At 45.7% G+C, this 24,799-nt stretch overlaps 1 protein-coding gene across 4 annotated transcripts in view; it reads right to left on the reverse strand.

The window, feature by feature from the left end:
- Positions 1 to 24,799, reverse strand: part of wdr21 (WD repeat domain 21) — a 214,230-nt gene that overhangs the window by 71,315 nt on the left and 118,116 nt on the right. For all 4 annotated transcript variants that reach the window (XM_038781673.1, XM_038781667.1, XM_038781684.1 and 1 more), the window contains 3 exons: positions 19,584 to 19,663; positions 11,078 to 11,173; positions 4,233 to 4,330 (listed from right to left, as the gene is read on the reverse strand). In XM_038781673.1, coding sequence (XP_038637601.1) covers positions 4,233 to 4,330; positions 11,078 to 11,173; positions 19,584 to 19,663 — 274 coding nt within the window. The remainder of the gene's footprint in view (positions 1 to 4,232; positions 4,331 to 11,077; positions 11,174 to 19,583; positions 19,664 to 24,799) is intronic.

Consider the following 24,799-nt stretch of genomic DNA (forward strand, 5'->3'; position numbering starts at 1 on the left):
AACAGAGGGGAGGCCATATTGGATTTGGTACTTGGTAAAGAACCAGGTCAAGTGATAGATTTGTTAGTGGGGGAGCATTTTGGAGACAGTGACCACAATTCCGTGACTTTCACTTTAGTAATGGAGAGGGATAGGTGCGTGCAACAGGGCAAGTTTTACAATTGCGGGAAGGGTAAATCCGATGCTGTCAGACAAGAACTGAAGTGCATAAATTGGGAACCTAGTCTGTCAGGGAAGGACAAAATTGAAATATGGAACTTGTTCAAGGAACAGATACTACGTGTCATAGAACATAGAACAGTACAGCACAGAATGTCTTTTATATCAAGTGTCCTTGATATGTATGTCCCTGTCAGGCAGGGAAGAGATGGTCGAGTGAGGGAACCATGGTTGACAAGATAGGTTGAATGTCTTGTTAAGAGGAAGAAGGATACCTATGTAAGGCTGAGGAAACAAGGTTCAGACAGGGCGCTGGAGGGATACAAGATAGCCAGGAGGGAACTGAAGAAAGGAATTAGGAAAGCTAAGAGAGGGCATGAAAAATATTTGGCGGGTAGGATCAAGGAAAACCCCAAGGCCTTTTACACGTGAGAAATATGAGAATGACTAGAGTGAGGGTAGGTCCGATCAAGGTCAGTAGCGGGAGATTGTGTATTGAGTCAGAAGAGATAGGAGAGATCTTGAACGAGTACTTTCCTTCAGTATTTACGAATGAGAGGGGCCATATTGTTGGAGAGGACAGTGTGAAACAGACTGGTAAGCTCGAGGAGATACTTGTTAGGAAGGAAGATGTGTTGGGCATTTTGAAAAACTTGAGGATAGACAAGTCCCCCAGGCCTGATGGGATATATCCAAGGATTCTATGGGAAGCAAGAGATGAAATTGTAGAGCCGTTGGCAATTATCTTTTTGTCCTCACTGTCAACAGGGGTGGTACCAGGGGATTGGAGAATGGCGAATGTTGTGCCCCTGTTCAAAAAAGGGAATAGGGATAACCCTGGGAATTACAGGCCATTTAGTCTTACTTTGGTGGTAGGCAAAGTAATGGAAAGGGTACTGAGGGATAGGATTTCTGAGCATCTGGAAAGACACTGCTTGATTAGGGGTAGTCAGCACGGATTTGAGGGTAGATAGTGCCTCAAGTCTTATTGTGGAGATGTCGCATTACATTCGGCCCCCACCAACAAGCCTGGACTTGCAGAGGCCTACCGACTGAACTGGCTTGGGACAATTCATACCTCTTTAACCTGGAGTTACCTCTCTCTCTGCATCTTTGATGATTTGATTGCCTGCAGGTGCTCGCATTCCGGGGCATCTCTGACTGTGTCTATATAAACATTTCTGGAACAAGCCTTTCCATTCACCTGAAGAAGGAGCCGTGCTCCGAAAGCTCGTGTTTGAAACAAACCTGTTGGACTTTAACCTGGTGTTGTAAGACTTCTTACTCAAGTCTTATTGAATTCTTTGAAGAGGTGACCAAGCACGTGGATGAAGGTAAAGCAGTGGATGCAGTCTACACGAATTTTAGTAAGGCATTTGATAAGGTTCCCCCATGGTAGGCTTATGCAGAAAGTAAGGAGGCATGGGATAGTCAGGAATTTGTCCAGTTTGATAACGAACTGGCTAACCGATAGAAGTCAGAGAGTGGTGGTGGATGGCAACCAGTGGCGTACCGCAGGGATCAGTTCTCGGTCCTCTGCTGTTTGCGATTTTCATTAATGACTTGGATGAGGAAGTTAAAGGGTGGGTCAGTAAATTTGCAGACGATACGAAGATTGGTGGTGTTGTGGATAGTGAGGAGGGCTGTTGTCGGCTGAAAAGAGACATAGATAGGATGCAGAGCTGGGCTGAGAAGTGGCAGATGGAGTTTAACCCTGAAAAGTGTGAGGTTGTCCATTTTGGAAGGACAAATATGAAGGCGGAATACAGGGTTAACGGTAGGGTTCTTGGCAATGTGGAGGAGCAGAGAGATCATGGGGTCTATGTTCATAGATCTTTGAAAGTTGCCACTCAAGTGGATAGAGCTGTGAAGAAGGCCTATGGTGTGCTAGCGTTCATTAGCAGAGGGATTGAATTTAAGAGCCGTGAGGTGATGATGCAGCTGTGCAAAACCTTGGTAAGGCCACATTTGGAGTACTGTGTGCAGTTCTGGTCGCCTCATTTTATGAAGGATGTGGAAGCTTTGGAAATGGTGCAAAGGAGATTTACCAGGATGTTGCCTGGAATGGAGAGTAAGTCTTACGAGAAAAGGTTGAGGGTGCTAGGCCTTTTCTCATTAGAACAGAGAAGGATGAGAGGAGACTTGATAGAGGTTTATAAGATGATCAGGGGAATAAAAAGAGTAGACAGTTGGAGACTTTTTCCCCGGTGGAACAAACCATTACAAGGGGACATAAATTTAAGGTGAATGGTGGAAGATATAGGAGGGATGTCAGAAGTAGGTTCTTTACCCAGAGAGTAGTGGGGCATGGGATGCACTGCCTGTGGAAGTAGTTGAGTCGGAAACATTAGGGACCTTCAAGCAGCTATTGGATAGGTACATGGATTATGGTTGAATGCTGGGGTGTAGATTAATTTGTTCTTAATTTGGGGCAGCAGGGTAGCATGGTGGTTAGCATAAATGCTTCACAGCTCCAGGGTCCCAGGTTCGATTCCCGGCTGGGTCACTGTCTGTGTGGAGTCTGCACGTCCTCCCCCTGTGTGCGTGGGTTTCCTCCGTGTGCTCCGGTTTCCTCCCACAGTCCAAAGATGTGCGGGTTAGGTGGATTGGCCATGCTAAATTGCCCCTTAGTGTCCTACAAAAAGTAAGGTTAACCCAACCCGTTGTTGGGTTACGGGTATAGGGTGGATACGTGGGTTTGAGTAGGGTGATCATGGCTTGGCACAACATTGAGGGCCGAAGGGCCTGTTCTGTGCTGTACTGTTCTATGTTCTATGTTAATTCAGGACAAAAGTTTGGCACACATCGTGGGCCGAAGGGCCTGTTCTGTGCTGTATTATTCTATCGTCTATATTTCTCGATCGTGATTTTCCACCTACTGTTATGAACAGGGCCCTCAGCAGTGTGCGGTCCATCCCCCGCGCCACTACCCTCGCCCCCTCCACTCCCTCACAGAACAAGGATAGAGTCCCCCTCGTTCTCACATTTCATCCCACCAGCCTCCGTATGCAAAGCATAATCTTCAGCCATTTTCGCCAACTCCAGCGTGATGCCACCACCAAACACATCTTCCCTTCACTCCCTCTGCCAGCATTCCACAGAGGCCGTTCCCTCCGAGACAATCTAGTCCACTCCTCTACCATACCCAGTACCTCTCCCATCACCCATGGCACCATCCCATGCAATCGCAGAAGGTGTAACACCTGCCCCTTTACCTCTTCCATGCTTAACATTCCAGGCCCAAAACACTCATTCCAGGTTAAGCAGCGTTTCACTTGCACCTCTTTCAATTTGGTCTATTGCATTCGCTGCTCCCAATGTGGTCTCCTCTATATCGGAGAGACCAAACGCAGACTGGGTGATCACTTTGCTGAGCACCTTTGGTCTGTGCACATTGAGGACCCTGACCTTCCTGTTGCTTTCCATTTTAACAAAAGACCCTGCTCCCATGCCCACATGTCTGTTCTTGGCCTGCTGCAATGTTCCAGTGAAGCGCAACGCAAACTGGAGGAACATCTCATCTTCCGGTTCGGCACGCTACAGCCTGCCGGCCTGAACATCGAATTCAACAACTTCAGATGATCAGCCACACCTCGACCCATTTGTTTTCATTTCATTTTAACTGTCTTTTACCATTTCTTTCTCTCCTGCACCTTTCTCCTTTTTGCTTCCCCTTCCCCTCCCCCCACACCTACAGTTCATCCTCTCAATTGCTGTTTGACCTTTCACATCTTTTGTTCTCTCTGGGGACTGCCATTAGCACTCTTTCTCCTTGGTTTCTGTAGCCATTAGTACCCGGTTTCCCTGGGTTTCTATGGCTATGACTCAGCTTTCATTCTCATTCCACAGTATAAATATTTCCCACTTTTTCTGTCTGTTAGCTTTGTCAACGAGTCATCGGACTTGTTAGCTCTTTTGTCTCCCCACTGATGCTGCCAGACTTGCTGAGATTTTCCAGCATTTTCTCCTTCATTTCAGATTCCAGCATCTGCAGTAATTTTCTTTTATTAGTTGACCTGTTTGTTATTTCCTTTTCATAAAGGAAAGCCTCTGTACTTTAAATCCTTGCTTACCCTGTGTGCAAACTGTTGAGCGAGTACACTGCTGTTTGTTCTAAATGTCTGCTTTTGACCGGTTACTGCATCAGTCACAAAGACACAGTCCAACAAACCTGGGAAACAAAATACAGCAGATATGATTGTCACCTACTTAGTGAAAACTTACTTTTGTAACAGCAGCATCTCTTCCAAAGTGGTACTTTTTGAGTGTACAGACAATATTGTAGCCATTACAGGTTTGGGGGGAAATTTCAAAAGCTTCACAAAAATATGGCACAGATAGAACCATAGAATTCCTACAGCGAAGTAGGCTGGTCAGCCCATCGAGTCTGCACCGACCCTCAGAAAGAGCACCCTATCACAGCCCACACCACTCCCCGCAACCCCATCTAACCTACACATCCTTGGACACCAAGGGGCAATTTAGCATTGACAATCCACCGAACCTGCACATCCTTGGACTGAGGAACGAAACCGAAGCACCCGGAGGAAACCTACACAGACACGGGGAGAAAGTGCAAACTCCACAGACAGTGGCCCAAGGCTGGAATTGAACTCAGGCTCCTGGCATTGATGCAGCAGTTCTAACCACTGTGCCATGGTGCCATCCAACAGGCTTCTTTCTGTGCTAAATCATTCTACCGTTCCATAATTAACGAAGTTCGTTGAGTGGGCTAATAGTCTGTGTCATTGTTCTGACTGGTGCAATCCCCATGGGCTTTTACACAATTCCTAATTTTTCCAAAAGAAAATGAGCCAAATTAGGTTAAAGTTGACTATATTTGGCGGAGAAGGTGGATAACCTACTTCTAGCCCTCCATCAACATAACTTTATGCCTGGTCAGTAGGCATGCTTGGACAAGACAGGGTCCATTTGGAAACAAATGGACTCATAAGTGATAGACAGTATGGTTTCGTGAAGGGGAGGTCTTGCCTGAGTTGACTGACTGAGTTAACTTGACTGAGTTTTTTGAAGAGGTGACAAAAATGATTGATATGGGGAGGGTGGTGGATATCGTTTACATGGACTTCAGTAAAGCCTTTGAAAAGGCACCTCATGCAGACTGGTACAAAAGGTGAAGTCACACGGGATCAGACGGCATCACGGTGGTAAGGTGAATACAGAACTGGATCGGTCACAGAAGGCAAAAAAGGTAGCAGTAGAAGGGTGTTTTTACGATGGAAGGTTGTGACTAGTGGTATTCCCGAGGGATCTGTGCTTGGGACTCTGTTGTTTGTAGTGTACATGAACGATTTAGAGGAAAATGTAGTCTGATTATTAAGTTTGCAGATGACACCAAGGTTGGTGGAGTGGCAGATAGTGTCAAGGATTGTCAGAAGATACAGCAGGACATACATAGGTTGGAGACTTGGGCAGAGAAATGGCAAATTGATATTAATCCGGACAAATGTGTGGTGTGCATTTTGGTAGGTCTAACATAGAGGGGAATATACTGTAAATGGTAAAACTATTAGGAACATGGAAAGTCAGTGAGATTCTGGCATGCAGGTCCACGTGGACAAGGTAGTTAACAAAGCATATGGAATGCTTGCCTTCATTGGGCAGGGCATTGAGTATTAAAAACTGGCAAGTCATGCTTCAGTTGCATCGAACATTGGTAATGCTGCACTTGGAATATTGCGCACAATTCTGTCGCCACACTACCAGAAGGATGTGGAGGCTTTGGAGAGGGTGCAGAGGAGCTTTACCAGGATGTTGCCTGGGCTGAGGGTGCTAGCTATGGGGAGAGGCTGAATAGACTAGGACTGTTTACATTACAAAGATAGCGGTTGAGTGGTGACCTGATAGAGGTCAACAAGATTATGAGGGGCATGGATAGAGTTGACGGGCAGGCACTCTTTCCCAGGGTGGAGGGGTCAGTCACCAGTAAGCATAGGTTTAAGGTACATGGGGCAAAGTTTAGAGGAGATGTGCGAGGCAGGTTTTTTATGTAGAGGGTGGTGAATGCCTGGAATGCGTTACCAGGGGAGGCTGTGGAAGCAGATACATTAACATTCAAAAGGCATCTTGACAAACACATGGATAGGATGGGTATAGAGGGATACGGCACAAGGAAGTGCTGAGGGTTTTGGTAAAGGTTGGTATTATGACCGGTACAGGCTTGGCGGGCCGGATGGCCTGTTCCTGTGCTGTATTGTTCTTTGTTGGTCCAACTTTCAATTCTTTTCAAAGTATTTCATGAAGGGGCGGAGCAAAAAAATCAAACATCCTCGAGATGTCTTAAAGTGCACCATAACTTCATCATTTAAAAAAAAGTCAGATACATATCTTGTGGTTAAACATGTAATCTGAATTATGATCGCCCGAATTTTGTGTGAAGAGGCAATTACCGTCAGATTCCTGCCCCATTCCTAATTTTCTGCACTGCAACGGGACTGCCCATTTCTGGACGGAGGGTTGGGGTAGGAGGGATATAGTTAGTTACCCAAGAGTGAGGTGTCAGAATTGTCCGAAATCTGAGACTCAAACTCAGGGTCAGAGACGTTTGTAGAGGCTCCCATGGAGCAGGGGAATTTCCCATCAGTAGAACATAGAACATAGAACAGTACAGCACAGAACAGGCCCTTCGGCCCTCAATGTTGTGCCGAGCCATGATCACCCTACTCAAACCCACATATCCACCCTATACCTGTAACCCAACAACCCCCCCCCTTAACCTTACATTTATTAGGACACTACGGGCAATTTAGCATGGCCAATCCACCTAACCCGCACATCTTTGGACTGTGGGGGGAAACCGGAGCACCCGGAGGAAACCCACGCACACAGGGGGAGGACGTGCAGACTCCACACAGACAGTGACCCAGCCGGGAATCGAACCTGGGACCCTGGAGCTGTGAAGCATTTATGCTAACCACCAAGCTACCCTGCTGAGGTAGTTCCAACCTCCTAGGCAATTCCCATGGAGTCAATGCAACGGAACCACTGTGGGTTCCCAGAGCACGTGTTGGACGGTACATCCGGACTCTGACTCGGAGGGGTCGGCTATTTGGCCTCGTGTGACCGCTCTGCCATTCAATAAGATGATGGCTGATCTGATTGTGCCTCAACTTTCCTGCTTGCCCCTGTATCCTTGAATTCTCTTGTCTATCAAAAATATGTCTAATTCAGTCTTGAATAGATTCAATAACCCATCCACCACTGGGGCAGAGACTTTCAAACATCACCGATCCCAGAGAAGAAATTCTTCCTAATCTTCGTCTTACTTGGAGACCCATTTATTTTGAAATTGTGCCCCCAGTTCTAGATTCCCCCATGAGGAGTAATATTTTCTCAGCATCCTGTTTAAAAAATATATATTTTTATTAAAGTATTTGCAAATTTTTATAACAATAACAAAACAATAACAATGACATTGACATGGTAAAATAAACAGTCCCCACCCGACCCAATCTTCACACACCACACCATCTAACACCTATCTATCCACTTGCCCCCCCCCCCCCCACCCCCTTTGGAATACTGCTTCTGCTGACATTTTAATTTTCCCCGAGAAAATCGACGAACGGCTGCCACCTCCGAGAGAACCCAAACATTGACCCTCTTAAGGCAAACTTTATTTTCTCAAGCCCGAGAAACCCAGCCATGTCACTAACCCAGGTCTCGACACTCGGGGGGCTTCGAGTCACTCCACATTAAAAGGATCGGCTCCGGGCTACCAGGGAGGCAAAGGCCAGGACATCGGCCTCTTTCACTCCCTGAACTCCCGGATCTTCTGATACTCCAAAGAACGCTACCTCTGGACTTGGCGCCACTGGGTTCTTAGCACCCTAGACAATGCCTTCGCAAACCCCTGCCAAAACCCGCTGAGCTTCGGGCATGCCCAGAACATGTGGGCATGGTTTGCTGGGGTTCCCGCACACCTCACACATCTATCTTCTACCCCGAAAAACGTGCTCATCCTCGCCGCCGTCATATGTGCCCAGTGCACCACCTTAAATTGTATTAGGCTAAGCCTGGCACATGAAGGGGAGGAACTGATCAAGCTTAGGGCGTCCACCCATAGACCTGCCTTTAGCTCTCCATCTAGATCGTCCTCCCACTTGCCCGTAAACTCCTCCACCGGGTTTCCTCCGCCTCCAACAGCTCCTGGTAGATATCCAACACTTTCCCCTCTCCCACCCAGATACTGGACACTACTCTATCCTGTATCCCCCATGGCGGCAGCAGCGGAAAGGCCGGCACCTGTTTTCTTAGGAAGTCTCGCACTTGCAAATATCTAAAGCCATTCGCTGGCAGCAGTTTAAATTTATCCCCCAGCGCCTTCAAGCTGGGAAAGCTCCAGTCTGTAAATAGATCACCCATCCTTCTAATTCCTGCCCTCTGCCAACTCTGGAACCCGCCGTCCAGCCTGCCTGGTGCAAACCTGTGGTTGTTGCAAATCGGGGTCCAGACTGACCTTCTTATGCCTCCTCCATTGCCTCCAGATCCTCAGTGCCACAACTACCACCGGACTTGTGGAGTACCGGGCCGGTGAGAATGGCAGAGGTGCCGTTACCAGTGCCCTGAGACTGGTGCCTTTACACTCAGCATTCTGTTAATAAAGCACTGTTAAGTTCCCTCAGAATCTTCTATGTTTCAATGAAATCACTTCTCATTCTTCTAAACTTCAATAAATATAGGCCCAACCTGTTCAATCTTTCCTTATTAGACAAACCAGGACATCAAGGTCACCACAAATAACACAAAAAATAATAAACTAATTAAATTGGTTTCCATTAGCATTAGTTGGGGGTGTTGAAGAGTGGTGGAAATGTTTCACCAGGGTCCAAGGGGAAAGACTCATTGCTTTGGGCGACACAGTTGGACTGCTGCCTGACAGTGCCAGGGACCGGGTTCGATTCCAATCTTGAGTGACTGTTTGTGTAGTCTATACATTCTCCCCATGTCTGCGCGGGTTTCCTCTGGGTGCTCCGGTTTCCTCCCACAGTCCAAAGATGTGCAAGTTAAATGGATTGGCCGTGCTAAATTGCCTCTTAGTGTTTAACTATTTAGGTGAGATTACGGGTTGCAGGTGAGTGGGCTAGGTAGGGTGCTCTTTCAGAGGGTCAGTGCAGGCTCGATGGGCCGATTGGCCTGCTTCTGAACTGTATGGTTTCTATGAGTCTCTTCAAACAGCAACAATATCCACCTCCCGATTAGGCAGATGGGACCTTGTGTAAATTGGATGGAAAACCGCACCTCTGACAACACTGCAATCCTAAAGATTGTGTGTTGAAATTCTGCAATAGTTTCAATACACTATCTTCTGACTCAAGAATGAGTTTGCTAGCAAATAAACAAATAAGCTAAACTGTTTGAGATGGTAATGAAAAGTCCCATAATAATAACAAAATAATTTAGCAACAGCTGCAATTTACAGCCAAATTAAAACACATTTCTCTCATTATTTAACATTTGAGAATGGGTTACAAATGCTAGCTTTGCCAGTGGCACCCACATCCCATGAAAGAATAAAGGAAAAATATCTTCTCAATGATTTCCCCACCACAGCCCTCCTCTTAAAGTTGCTGACTCATATTTGGGTACAGTTCCATGGGCACAGCAATCTTCCAGTATTTAGCCACAGTCTGCATGTTAGCTTTAACATTTACCGTCTGTGCTATGCAACTGTGAGGACCATCACAGCTGATTCATGTCCTTCCTGGACTTCGATATTGAGCTGGCAGAGAAAGGCGTGTAGCCATCTGGGATGGCCACTTCCAGAATACAAAATGGATGTTTGCAAAGACTATAAGGAAACATGGACTGTGCTAAGAAAGCAGGCAGGCACAGAGCCTGGATGCGTATTGAGAAGGCAACTCCCAGACGAGACTGAAGCTGTAGGTAAATTAGCATATTGATGGCCCATTTCCGGGAACAAAGGAATAACATTTAAGTAACTGATACTAAGGCAGCCACCCCGACGCCAGAAAAGACACAAACAAAGCAAGGCCAACGGCCACCTAAGACACGTACAGCCATCAGGGCACCCACCCCTTTATTGGTCAAGATCGATACCGATGATCAAGATGCGGTCCAATTAATTGGGGCCAAGTTCAAAGCCTGCCCATAAGCGCGTGAAGCCCCCTTTTGGGTATAAGGAGAAGCCCCCGAGAGAGAATCGCTCTCTTGGATTCGGCTCTCGAAGCGGAGAGACCTGTCCACCAACTGCACCAGAAGCAATTAAGTCCAAGGTCAATGCTCGCCATCAGACGGACGACCTTAGCTGTTCTCCTGTTACACCTTCGCACCCAACAGCCTCAGATCCGAACAACGGCTATTGTTCCTCTGACTGAGTGGGCACCCGAAGTTAAGTATAGGCGTTAGTGTTAGTGATAGTTTAGTTTGTGGTATTTTGTGCATGAGTAGATATTGTGTGTGTAAATAAATAGTATTGACTTTGAACTAACTAATTGGTGCATTGGGTATTCGGTATTCGGGTTTGAGCCTTGTGGCAGTATGGAAAGATACCTGGTGACTCTAGAGCACACATAATTAGGATTAAGGGAGGCGACCATATTGACTGCCATATTTAGAACCAGATAAACGGAGCAACAGGCGTTAACTATATAATTGGTGGTCAATTATAGTACAAAGTAACTCAGCTTTAGTAACACAGTGATTAAATATTGGGTTTTGCTGGTAAATGTAACTCAGTAAATCAACTTAATACAAATGCTAGTCTGGAAAATTCAGTCACATGCATTTCATTTAATGAACAGAATGTTCTATGGGTGGGAAAATCTCCAATGATTTGAACAAAAGTAAAATGATTGCAAGACATAAAGAAATGCAGATTTATGTCGTCAAAAACTAAGAGGAACTGATTCACTGGTTAATGATTTGCTGACCCAACCTGTACTGAAGCACTTGTCAGCTTGTGGGTTGAGGCACCAGGCACAAGACAAGACCGTTGAACTCCGAAAGTTACACTGCATGCTTAGGTGATCCTCTGTAGGTATAATAAAACAGGAATTCATGTAGATATTAAACACATTTACATAGTTGTTACTAATTAAAATATAAAGCAGTTAAATACATGTAAAAGTGCAGCCCCAAGTAACAAATCCTGACAGAGGGGATATAGTTACAATATTAGCTAATAGGTAACTTTTTCCAGAGCATCTTGAATCATCTGTTACTGTATACTGAATTATTTTTCCAAAAATAAACTTTATTCATAAAATACAATGATATTCACATTTTCACCAGAGATCAAGATGCACTCGGAGATGCTTCAGCTTTTTAAATTTAAAGTACCCGATTATTTTTTTTTCCAATTAATGGGGCAATTTAGCGTCGCCAATTCACTTAACCTGTACATCTTTGGGTTGTGGGAGTGAGACCCACTCAGACAGGGAGAGATGTGCAAACTCCACACAGCCAGTGACCCGGATCCTCTATGCTGTGAAGCAGCAGTGCTAGCCACTGCGCCACCATGCAGCCCTTGAGATGCTTAAGTTGAGGAACGAGAACATTACATCCATTTCAATATATTAATTACAGGGAGTACAATTTGAATCAGACTGCATACATCGGTCGTATTGCACTTTGCGGTGCTTCAATACAGTTGCAGTGAGCTTTGCTCACGAGCAGTGGGACAGGCCAACCAGAGTGAGTTTTAAACTTGGGAATTTGAAACAGAGTGGGAATTCGGTGCAGAGCGGGAAGAGGTGCTCTTTGATTTTCCTCCTTGCTTTGTAATTTTTGAATTTTCAGAGAGGGGTCTTGCCCTGCTACAGCTGAGGATACAAAGGAGACAGTTGATTGGTAAGTAGTGGGTAAGGTCGGTAAGTCTTTACAACTTTTATCACATAGTTGAAAATACGTTTGTCGTTTATAAACTAAGGGCTATATTTGGTAGTGACAAGGACAAGGAAAGAAGGGCCATACAGAATTGGATTTAATCTAATATCAAGCATATTCCAAAGGTTTAATATAAAGGGATATGTCATAGTAGATGAGCTCAAAGCCTTGGTTTGCTCCTCTTGTCCCATGTGGGAGACTGGGAACATTTCTAGTGCCCAAGACCAGCACGTGTGCAGAAATTGTCTCCAGCTACAGCTCTTGGAAGCCCGGTTTTCAGAGCTGGAGCAGCAGTTGGGGACACTGTGGAGCATCTGCGAAGTGGAGAATGTTGTGGATAGCACGTCTAGAGAGGTCGTCACACCGCAGGCTCAGACTCGGCAGGCAGGAAAGAGCAAGAGAGCTAGGCAGGCAGTGCAAGAATCTCCGATGGCAATTTTCCTGCAAAACAGATACACAACTTTGGATATTGTTGAGGGGAATTACCTCTCAGGGAAAGCAGCAACTGGCAGCACGGTGGCGCAGTGGTTAGCACTGCTGCCTCATGGCGCCGAGGTCCCCGGTTCAATCCCGGCTCTGGGTCACTGTCCATGTGGAGTATGCGTGGGTTTTGTCCCCACAACCCAATGATGTGCAGGGTAGGTGGATTGGCCACGCTAAATTGGCCCTTAATTGGAAAAAATAAATTGGGTACTCTAAATTTATTTTTAATAAAGGGGGAAAGCAGCAACAGCCAAATTCATTGCACCAGGGGTGGTTCTGCTACAGAGGGGAGGAGTAAAAAGTGAAGGAATGCATTAGTTTTAAGGGATTCAATTATAAGAGGAATAGACCGATGGTTCTGTGGCTTCAAACAAGACCCCAAGATGGCATGTTGCCTCCCTGGTGCGAGGTCAAGGATGTCTCGGAGTGGTTGCAGAACATTCTGGAGGGGTAGGCTGAACAGCCAGTTGGTACCACTGACATAGGTTTAAAAAAGTGATTAGTTCCTAAAAGCTGAAAAAAGAGTTAGGAAGAAAGTTGAGAAGCCGGACTTCAACGGTAGTGATCTCAGGATTACTAGTGGTGTCACATGCTAGTAAGAGTAGAAATAACAGGATATATTGGATGAATACATGGCTGAAGTGATGGTGAGGGGAATGGTTTCAGGGGCATTGGTTACACCTGGGCAGGACCAGGGCTGATGCCCTAGGGGAGTATTTGATAGAATGGTTGGGATATGTCACGTGTCCTTGATATGTATGTCCCTGTCAGGCAGGGAAGAGATGGTCGAGTGAGGGAACCATGGGTTGATAAGAGAGGTTGAATGTCTTGTTAGGATGAAGAAGGATACTTATGTAAGGCTGAGGAAAAAGTTCAGACAGGGTGCTGGAGGGATACAAGATAGCCAGAAGGGAACTGAAGAAAGGGATTAGGAGAGCTAAGAGAGGGCATGAAAAATCTTTGGCGGGTAGGATCAAGGCAAACCCCCAAGGCCTTTTACACATACGTGAGAAATATGAGAATGACTAGAGAGAGGGTAGGTCCGATCAAGGACAGTATCGGGAGATTGTGTATTGAGTCTGAAGAGATAGGAGAGGTCTTGAACAAGTATTTTTCTTCAGTATTTATAAACGAGAGGGGCCATATTGTTGGAGAGGACAGTGTGAAACAGACTGGTAAGCTCGAGGAGATACTTGTTAGGAAGGAAAATGTGTTGGGCATTTTGAAAAACTTGAGGATAGACAAGTCCCCCGGGCCTGACGGGATATATCCAAGGATTCTATGGGAAGCAAGAAATGAAATTGCAGAGCCGTTGGCAATGATCTTTTCGTCCTCGCTGTCAACAGGGGTGGTACCAGAGGATTGGAGAGTGGCGAATGTTGTGCCCCTGTTCAAAAAAGGGAATAGGGATAACCCTGGGAACTACAGGCCAGTTACTCTTACTTCGGTGGTAGGCAAAGTAATGGAAAGGGTACTGAGGGATAGGATTTCTGAGCATCTGGAAAGACACTGCTTGATTAGGGATAGTCAGCACGGATTTGTGAGGGTAGGTTGTGCCTCACAAGTCTTATTGAATTCTTTGAGGAGGTGACCAAGCATGTGGATGAAGGTAAAGCAGTGGATGTTGTGTACATGGGATTTTAGTAAGGAATTTGATAAGGTTCCCCATGGTAGGCCTATGCAGAAAGTAAGGAGGCATGGGATAGTGGGGAATTTGTCCAGTTGGATAAGGAACTGGCTAACCGATAGAAGTCAGAGAGTGGTGGTGGATGGCAAATATTCAGTCTGGAGCCCATTTACCAGTGGCGTACCACAGGGATCAATTCTGGGTCCTCTGCTGTTTGTGATTTTCATTAATGACTTGGATGAGGGAGTTAAAGGGTGGGTCAGTAAATTTGCAGACAATACGAAGATTAGTGGTGTTGTGGATAGTGAGGACGGCTGTTGTCGGCTGCAAAGAGACATAGATAGGATGCAGAGCTGGGCTGAGAAGTGGCTGATGGAGTTTAACCCTGACAAGTGTGAGGTTGTCCATTTTGGAAGGACAAATATGAATGCGGAATACAGGGTTAATTGTAGGGTTCTTGGCAATGTGGAGGAGCAGAGAGATCTTGGGGTCTATGTTCATAGATCTTTGAAAGTTTCCCCGCAAGTGGATAGAGCTGTGCAGAAGGCATATGGTGTGCTCGCGTTCATTAGCAGAGCTATTGAATTTAAGAGCCGTGAGGTGATGATGCAACTGTACAAAACCTTGGTAAGGCCACATTTGGAGTACTGTGTGCAGTTCTGGTCGCCTCATTTCAGGAAGGACATGGAAGCTTTGGAAAAGGTGCAAAGGAGATTTACCAGGATGTTGCCTGGAATGGAGAGTAGTACTTACGAGGAAAGGTTGAGGATGCTAGGCCTTTTCTCATTAGAACGGAGAAGGATGAGGGGCGACTTTCGCGCTCTTTTGGGTGGTCCCAACTCAGGATCCAATGGATCGATAGGGTTTCGATCACCCTAATCGATTCTGGCCAATTAGGGGCAGGTACCTCGATGGCTTGGACGGATCCTATCTGCTCTTGTCCAAGGCACGTATGCACTCCCACATAAGGTAAATAGGTGCCCCCGAGTCTGCTACTGTTGTTACGTTTCGATCTGTGTCCCATTGTCCTGGGGAAATTGGTGATTAACCTTTTAGCAGGTCTGAGTTTCAGTTAGGTCTGGTTTCTCTCTGCACAATACACAGGGGCTGTGTACCGTCTGTCCCAACCTGACCATAATTCCCATTATCCTTTGCGGGCGGCCATTTTAGATGGCCACATATGGAAGGTGTTCCTGATGAAGGAACTGAAGGCATTGAGGGAGGCGATAAAAGTGGAGATCCAGTGGCGGTCATGGTGGCAGTGACGGTATAGTTGGACGGTGATCAACGGAATGGGGAAGAAGGTGGAAGCTCAGGGGTAGACGATCCTAGAGCTGGAAAAGGCGTCAACGGACCAGAGCATATGCAAATGCACCAATGCCAGTGCAAGGCAATAGAATCATAGAACTAACAGTGCAGAAGGAGGCGTTGCGGCCCCTTCTGCACCGGCCCTTGGAAAGAGCACCCCAATTTAAGCTCACACCTCCAACCTATCCCCGTAACCCAGTAACCCCACCTAATAATCAGGGATTCCTGAATATTACCAAAGCCAATATAGTGACAGGTATAATTCAAGCCACTCACTTTTGGGGATGGCCATGATGTAGAGATGCTGGCGTTGGACTGGGGTGAGCATAGGTGTGTTTCGAATCATTGCTTTCTGAGCACTGCTCCTTCCTCAGGTGAAAATGGAAGGAGCAGGGCTCCGAAAGCTAGTGATTCGAAACAAACATGTTGGACTTTAACCTGGTGTCGTAAGACTTCTTACTTTGGGGGGTGGGACATAATCTTCATAAATATATTTTTACCCTCAGTTTGTACCCAATATACTCATAAAAGGGGGCAGTGCTGTGGTTAGCACCAACGCCAAACAGCGCCAGGGTCCCGGGTTTGATTCCTGGGTGACTGGGTGTGGCGTTTACTCTTTCTCCCCGTGTCTGCGTGGATTTCTTCAGGTACTCTAGTTTCCTCCCATAGTACAAAGATGTGCAAGTTAGGTGGAATGGACATCCTTCGGGTGCGATTACAGGGTGAGGGATTGGGCAGAGATAGTGTGGTCCTTCCAAAGGTCGGTGTAGACCCGATAGGCCGAATGCCTCTTTCTGTACTGTAGGGGTTTTATGATTCTATGAAAATAACGTCTAATTTCACTCCCCTTCCCTCTACCCCATTGCCCTTGTTTGTTGAATTATGAATTTGTTGAATTATGAATTCCATCTTCTCAATAAATTGTCTTAAAAAAAATCTTAATTTTCAATGTTGCTGAAAACTCCACTGAAAGCAGTGTGTCCATAATTTATAAACAATTTTCTGCACATACTGAAGTTCAGAATATTGAAAAGATTTGTAATTTCCAATTCTAGTGTTAATTAGTTCATTGATCCAAACGGGGTCATTCATTGGTCATGATGCTTCTGAAGTCCCCAATTCACCATTACAGGAGTGAAATCCAATTACTTTTCCAGGAGATTGTGGAATAGGTTTGCAACAGGAAAATTGGGGAAGAGGGTGTGAAAAAATTACGGCACAGATCACAGGGAATTTTGGCCCATTCTTGGAGTGATCTTACCAATGATTTCTTTTTTTAAAAGATGATCTTCAGTCTGGAGGCAATTAAATTGACAGCATGTACCACTGAAAGAACAGTAAGAAGTCTTACAACACCAGGTTAAAGTCCAACAGGTTTGTTTCAAACACGAGCTTTCGGAGCACTGCTCCTTCCTCAGGTGAATGGAGAGGTATGTTCCAGAAACATTTATATAGACAAAGTCAGAGAGGCTGGTCAATGCTTGGAATGCGAGCATTTGCAGGTAATCAAATCATTACAGATCCAGAGAGAGGGATAATCACAGGTTAAAGAGGTGTGTATTGTCTCAAACCAGAACAGTTGGTAGGATTTTGCAAGTCCAGGCCAGATGGTTGGGAGTGGATGTAATGCGACATGAATCCAAGATCCTGGGATTACCTCCAAATACTCACATTCCAAGCATTGTCCAGCATCTCTGACTTTGTCTGTATAAATGTTTCTGGAACATACCTCTCCATTCACCAGAAGAAGGAGCATGCTCCCAAAGCTCGTGTTTGAAACAAACCTGTTGGACTTTAACCTGATGTTGTAAGACTTCTTACTGTGCTCACCCCAGTCCAACGCCGGCATCTCCACATCACTGAAAGAACAGCAGTCAAAGACATGGCTTAACAGGGACACAGCTTTATGAGCGCAATAACAGATTCTGCATTACATGGTATATTACGGATCTTACAAAGCAGGGTATTAAGCAACTTACTGTAAGCATCACCATTGGAGATCCACTAATAGTACATATAAATAAAACTGATCACTTAATTGTAGTATTTAAAAAATATATTTTTTTAAATGCATCTTTTATCAATATTTGTATTCTCCAAATTGGGTTTCTTGGAGCCCAAATCAAGGAGAGCTGGTTCCAATTGCCCATTAATTGTTCTGCCTAAGTTACAAACTCTTGGTAGAAATATAACTTTTTAAAAATTCAATAAAATTAAGGACTTTTAGAAAATCATGTGTTCTTTCAGACTCTCCTGGACTGGAAGACAATTTAAAACTCCATCAGCTAGGAACAATTGGGAAAAGACCAAAAAAAAGGAAATGCTCAGTGAAGCAAAACCATTCAACTTCAAGAACGGCCATTCAATGTGATCATGGTTGATCCTCGATCTCAATGCCATATTCCTGCTTTCTCCCAATACTCTTTGATGACAATAAATTCTTAAAAAATGATTCAGCTCTTTCTTGAATTCATTGTTAAAAGGCTGGAAAATCAGAAACTGCAGGTCCATGATCCTCCGACCAGTCGTTTCTACAAGCATCAGTCGACATGGAAAATGTCCAGCAAAACAAGTTCTTTACCAAAGAGCCTGCCAGAAAGTGGGTAATTCAAGAAACTGTCTACTAATTTCTAAGTTCCTCTCAAGGTTTGTCAACACCGTCAGAATTTATGAACACTCGAAAACAACTCAAACCATTTTATTCATATTAACAATATTCCAGCATCAAATTGAGTTTTTTCCCCCAGTTGTACCCATGCAAGAGATTATGTTAGTGCAGGTTGCCTGTTGTTCATTGATATTGATTTTCTTCCACAGCATATGAATGTTTCCTCAAAAGCAAGCCTTTTCAATCTCATGAGTGACCATCTGGTTGGATTAAGACTCTCTGGCCTGACACATTTCTCCACACTGATATCACTACTCCTGTGGGAATTATATTTTACATAAACTAAGTTGCACAAGCAATTACTCAGCCCACTAATAAGGTGTGATGACAATTGCTGCTTTACTCTGTACATTCTTTCCAGTCAAATATGCCAATTGACAGCTAATTTTTATTGGTATTCAGAATTAGGTAGCAAGGTTGGAAATATCAATGGCAAATTCGAGCTTTATAAGCTGACTGAAATGCTGAGATCAGGGGCGGGATTCTCCCCTACCCGGCGGGTAAGGGGGCCCCGGCGTAGCGGAGTGGTGCCAAATTCTCCGCACCTTTAGGGGGCAAGCCCTCACATTGAGGGGCTAGGCCCGTGCCGGAGCGGTTGGCACCACACCGACTGGCGCCCAAACCGGCTCCAGCGGCCTTTGACGCCTGGGGCTGGCCAAAAGGCCTTTGCTGGTTCGCGCATGCGCCGGTGCGTCAGCTGCCGCTGATGTCACCACACGCACATGCGCGCTGGGGGATTCTCTTCCGTCTCCGTCATCGTGGTGGCCGTGGCGGCGGCAGAAGAAAAAGAGTGCCCCCACAGCACCGGCCCGCCCGCCGATCGGTGGGCCCCGATTGCGGGCTTGGCCACCGTGGGGGCACCCCCCGGGGTCCGATCGCCTCGCGCCCCCCCAGGACCCAGGGGGACCGCTTGCGCTGCCAATCCCGCCGCCACCAGAGGTGGTTCAAACCACGGCGGCGGGAGAGGCCTCCCAGCGGCAGGACTTCGGCCCATCGCGGGCCGGAGAATCGCCGCAGGGGGCTCGCCGATTGGGGGGTGGTGTTTCCCGCCCCCGCCAATTCCCGGGTGGCGGAGAATTTCTGCCACGGCGGGGGGCGGGATCTTCGGCGGCCCCGGGCGATTCTCCGACCCTGCGGGGGGTCGGAGAATTTTGCCCCTGATCAGAGAGCTGAGTCCAGTCAAGTTATCATAAACATTAACCATCATTTTGTGGAGGCAGCCTTATCCAATGCCATGTAATCATTTTACAGATTGTTAAAACGGTGAACTGAAATAATTTTAAAAAACATGTCTTCAGGGAAGGATACCAAATTAAAGTGAGGCTCTGATTTCACCGGCTGTGCGGCTTCTCACCTAAATTCTTCACCAGACAGTGCACAGCACACACAATCCAAGAAGGAAAAAATAGATCTTGAAAAAAATACAACTTATAAAGTTCCAGTAGGTAAATGTCTGGATATAATCCTTACCAGAGTTTGAATTACTGAAGATTGAAGCTGGAAGTAGGCTAATACATCCTGGGATGTCTGCATGACCCGAAAGGCAAAGCCTGGCATAGCACAGTTTAAGGAAAATTACCAAGCAAATAATTTAATTTATGGCAAAAGGTTCGATTGGAAATAATTTTCCAATTGAAAAATAAGCAATTAATTCTGAATTTGTCAGTCACCACAACACCACTTTATTCTGCCCCTCATTCTACATTCCTCTTTATTTTGTATAGTCACCTCTTTAAGACCCACCTGCTTTGTACCAATTACGTTCAATAAATGTCCACGTTTATTTACTCTCCTCAGCACCTCATCATTTGTTACTTTTTCCATCCAGCTGATCCTTTCCATTCCCCTCCAAACCCACATTTCAAAACTATTTAGAAGTTATTACATAAGAACATAAGAACTAGGAGCAGGAGTAGGCCATCTGGCCCCTCGAGCCTGCTCCGCCATTTAATGAGATCATGGCTGATCTTTTGTGGACTCAACTCCACTTTCCGGCCCGAACACCATAACCCTTAATCCCTTTATTCTTCAAAAAACTATCTGTCTTTACCTTAAAAACATTGAATGAAGGAGCCTCAACTGCTTCACTGGACAAGGAATTGCATAGATTCACAACTCTTTGGGTGAAGAGGTTCCTCCTACTTTCCCCTTATTTTGAGGCTATGCCCCCTAGTTCTGCTTTCACCCGCCAGTGGAAACAACCTGCCCGCATCTATCCTATCTATTCCCTTCATAATTTTATACTTTTCTATAATATCCCTCCGCATCTTTCTAAATTACAACGGGTACAGTCCCAGTCTACTCAACCTCTCCTCATAATCCAACCCCTTCAGCTCTGGGATTAACCTAGTGAATCTCCTCTGCACACCCTCCAGCACCAGTACGTCCTTTCTCAGGGAAGGAGACCAAAACTGAACACAATACTCCGGGTGTGGCCTCACTAACACCTTATACAATTGCAGCATAACCTCCCTAGTCTTAAACTCCATCCCTCTAGCAATGAAGGACAAAATTCCATTTGCCTTCTTAATCACCTGTTGCACCTGTAAACCAACGTTTTGCGAGTCATGCACTAGCACACCCAGGTCTCTCTGCACAGCAGCATGTTTTAATATTTTGCCATTTAAATGATAATCCCTTTTGCTGTTATTCCTACCAAAATGGATAACCTCACATTTGTCAACATTGTATTCCATCTGCCAGACCCTAGCCCATTCACTTAACCCATCCAAATCCCTCTGCAGACTTCCGGTATCCTCTGCACTTTTTGCTTTACCACTCATTTTAGTGTCGTCTGCAAACTTGGACACATTGCACTTGGTCCCCCAACGCCAAATCATCTATGTAAATGGTGAACAATTGTGGGCCCAACACTGATCCCTGAGGGACACCACTAGCTACTGATTGCCAACCAGAGAAACACCCATTAATTCCCACTCTTTGCGTTCTATTAAGTAACCAATCCTCTCTCCATGCTACTACTTTACCCTTAAATGCCATGCATTTTTATCTTATGCAGCAATCTTCCGTGTGGCACCTTGTTAAAAGCTTTCTGGAAATCCAGATATATCACATCCATTGGCTCCCCGTTATCTACCGCACTGGTAATGCCCTCAAAAAATGCCTCTAAATTAGTTAGGCACGACCTGCCCTTTATGAACCCATGCTGCTTCTGCCCAATGGGACAATTTCCATCCCGAAGCCTTGCTATTTCTTCCTTGCTGATATTTTCCTGCATCTTCCCTGCTACCGAAGTTAAGCTAACTGGCCTATAATTACCCTCTTTCTGCCTACCTCCTTTTTTAAACAGTGGTGTCACGTTTGCGAATTTCCAATCCGCCGGGACCACTTCAGTCTAGTGAATTTTGGTAAATTATCACTACTGCATTTGCAATTTCCCTAGCCATCTCTTATAGCACTCTAGGATGCATTCCATCAGAGCCAGGAGACTTGTCTACCTTTAGCTCCATTAGCTTGCCCATCACTACTTTCTTAGTGATAACAGTCATCTCAAGGTCCTCAGCTGTCATAGCCTCATTTCCATAAGTCACTGGCATGTTATTTGTGTCTTCCACTGTGAAGACCGACCCAAAAAACCTGTTCAGTTCCTCAGCCATTTCCTCATCTCCCATTATTAAACCTCCCTTCTCATCCTCTAAAGGACCAATATTTACCTTAGCCACTCTGTTTTGTTTGATATATTTGTAGAAACTTTTACTGTCAGTTTTTATATTCTGAGCAAGTTTACTCTCATAATCTATCTTACTCTTCTTTATAGCTTTTTAGTAGCTTTCAGTTGCCCCCGAAAGATTTCCCAGTCCTCTAGTCTCCCACTAATCTTTGCCACTTTGTATGCTTTTTCCTTCAATTTGATACTCTCCCTTATTTCCTTAGATGTCCACGGTCGATTTTCCCTCTTTCTACCGTCCTTCCTTTTTGTTGGTATAAACCTTTGCTGAGCACTTATTCTCCTCGAACAACCTAAACTGGGCACGATTTCAAAATTTGCAGATGTTACGAAGACTGAACAACATTGTCAACCGTAATAAGGATAGTCTTGAACTTCAAAGGGACATAGCCATGTTGTTGCCGACAAGTTGCAGACGTCCAATGCAGAGACGTATGAGACGATTCAGTCTGGCAGCAATAATATGGATACAGTACAAAATAAAGGGAGAATCTCTAAAAGAGGTGCAGGAACAAAGGTATTTACGTACATTCAAGATGGCAGGACATGATGAATAACCAGTTATTGAGGCATATAGTATGCTAGGCTTTAGAAAAAGTTGCAAACTGAGGTGGAATAGTCTCCCCTATCTTTGTTCGGCTGGGAACAAGCGGTCAAGATGAACATTTTGCCATGATTCTTATTCATGTTCCAGTGCCTGCTGGTCTTTATACATAAGTTATTCTTCATGGGGGAAGAGAGGTTGATTTATCAATATGCGCAGGTAAAGTAGCAAGAATTAGGAAGACGATGTGGGGCAGCACGGTGGTGCAATAGTTAGCACTGCTGCGTCACGGCGCAGATGTCCCAGGTTCGATCCCGGCTCTGGGTCACTGTCTGTGTGGAGTTTGCACATTCTCCCCGTGTTTGTGTGGGTTTCGCACCCACAACCTAAAGACGTGCAGGCTAGGTGGATTGGCCACACTAAATTGCCCGTTAATTGGAAAAAATGAATAGGGTACTCTAAAATTTATAAAAGAAAAGGAAGGGCAGTACGGTAGCATAGTGGTTAGCACAATTGCTTCACAGCTCCATGGTCTGGATCACTGTCCGTGTGGAATTTGCACATTCTCCGCGTGTCTGCGTGGGTTTCCTTCGGGTGCTCCGGTTTCCTCCCACAGTCCAAAGATGTGCGGGTTAGGTGGATTGGCCATGCTAAATTGCCCTTAGTGTCCTAAAAGGTTAAGTGGGGGTTGCTGGGCTACGGGATAGGGTAGATACGTGGGCTTCAGTAGGGTGATCTTTGTAAGGGCCAGTGCAGACTCGATGGGCCGAATGGCCTCCTTCTGCACTGTAAATTCTATGAAATTCTATGAAGACGACGCTCCAAAGAGGGCAACAGTCAGAAGGTTTGGCCCTTCCGAACTTGCTATATTATTCGGCAGCGAAAGGCGAAAAGGTTCAGGGTTGGAGTAGGGAGTCGGAGATGTCGTTGGTGAAGTTGGAAGCTAGTTTCTGTGAGGAGTCGGGATTGCAGGCGCTGGAAATGGCACTGCTCCTGTTTACACCAGGGAGTTGGTGGCAGCCACATTGAAAATTTGGAGGCAGTTTCCGCAGCACTTTAAATTGGGGGCAAGGTCGAAGATGACGCTGATCCGATAGAACATAGAACAGTACAGCACAGTACAGGCCCTTCGGCCCTCGATGTTGTGCCGAGCAATGATCACCCTACTCAAACCCACGTATCCACCCTATACCCGTAACCCAACAACTCCCCCCCTTAACCTTACTATTAGGACACTACGGGCAATTTAGCATGGCCAATCCACCTAACCCGCACATCTTTGGACTGTGTGAGGAAACCGGAGCACCCGGAGAAAACCCACGCACACACAGGGAGGACGTGCAGACTCCACACAGACAGTGACCCAGCCGGGAATCGAACCTGGGACCCTGGAGCTGTGAAGCATTTATGCTAACCACCATGCTACCGTGCTGCCCCGGTGGATAGAACAATGGTTTGAGCCTGGAAGGATGGAAGCAAGGTCTCCGGGTTGGGAGTTACCTGACAAAATGTGAAAAGGTGAGGTAATTATGGCGGTGGCTAAGCATTAAAAGTTGCCTGAGATAGTTTGATTCATTGGAAATGGCAAAAATTCAGTTACAGATCATGCAACTTGAATATGAGGAAGTGGCAAAGTTACTTGATGAGGGAAGGGCTGTAGATGTCATATACATGGACTGTTTGATAACGTTTCCCATGGCAGGTTGATGGGAAATCTGAAGTCGTATGGGGTATGGGGTTCAGGGTTGACTAGCTAGCTTGCTGGGTAACAGGAGACAGAGAGTAGTGGTGGAAGGGAGTGTCTCAAAATGGAGAAGGGTGACTAGTGGTGTTCCACAGGGATCCGTGCTCGGACCACTGTTGTTTGTGATCTACATAAATGACCTGGAGGAAGGTATAGGTGGTCTGATTAGCAAGTTTGCAGATGATACAAAGATTGGTGGAGTTGCAGATAGCGAGGAGGACTGTCAGAGAATACAACAAAATATAGATAGATTGGAGAGTTGGGCAGAGAAATGGCAGATGGAGTTCAATCCAGGCAAATGCGAGGTGATGCATTTTAGAAGATCAAATTCAAGAGCGGACTATATGGTCAATGGAAGGGTCCTGGGGAAAATTGATGTACAGAGAGATCTGGGAGTTCAGGTCCATTGTACCCTGAAGGTGGCAACGCAGGTTGATAAGAGTGGTCAAGAAGGCATACAGCATGCTTGCCTTCATTGGACGGGGTATTGAGTACAAGAGTCGGCAGGTCATGTTACAGTTGTATAGGACTTTGGTTAGGCCACATTTGGAATACTGCGTGCAGTTCTGGTCGCCACATCACCAGAAGGATGTGGATGCTTTGGAGAGGGTGTAGAGGAGGTTCACCAGGATGTTGCCTGGTATGGAGGGGGCTATCTATGAAAAAAGTAGATTACGATTGTTTTCATTGGAAAGACAGAGGTTGAGGGG

The sequence above is a fragment of the Scyliorhinus canicula genome, chromosome 2 (assembly GCF_902713615.1).
Source record: "Scyliorhinus canicula chromosome 2, sScyCan1.1, whole genome shotgun sequence".
NCBI lineage: Eukaryota > Metazoa > Chordata > Chondrichthyes > Carcharhiniformes > Scyliorhinidae > Scyliorhinus > Scyliorhinus canicula.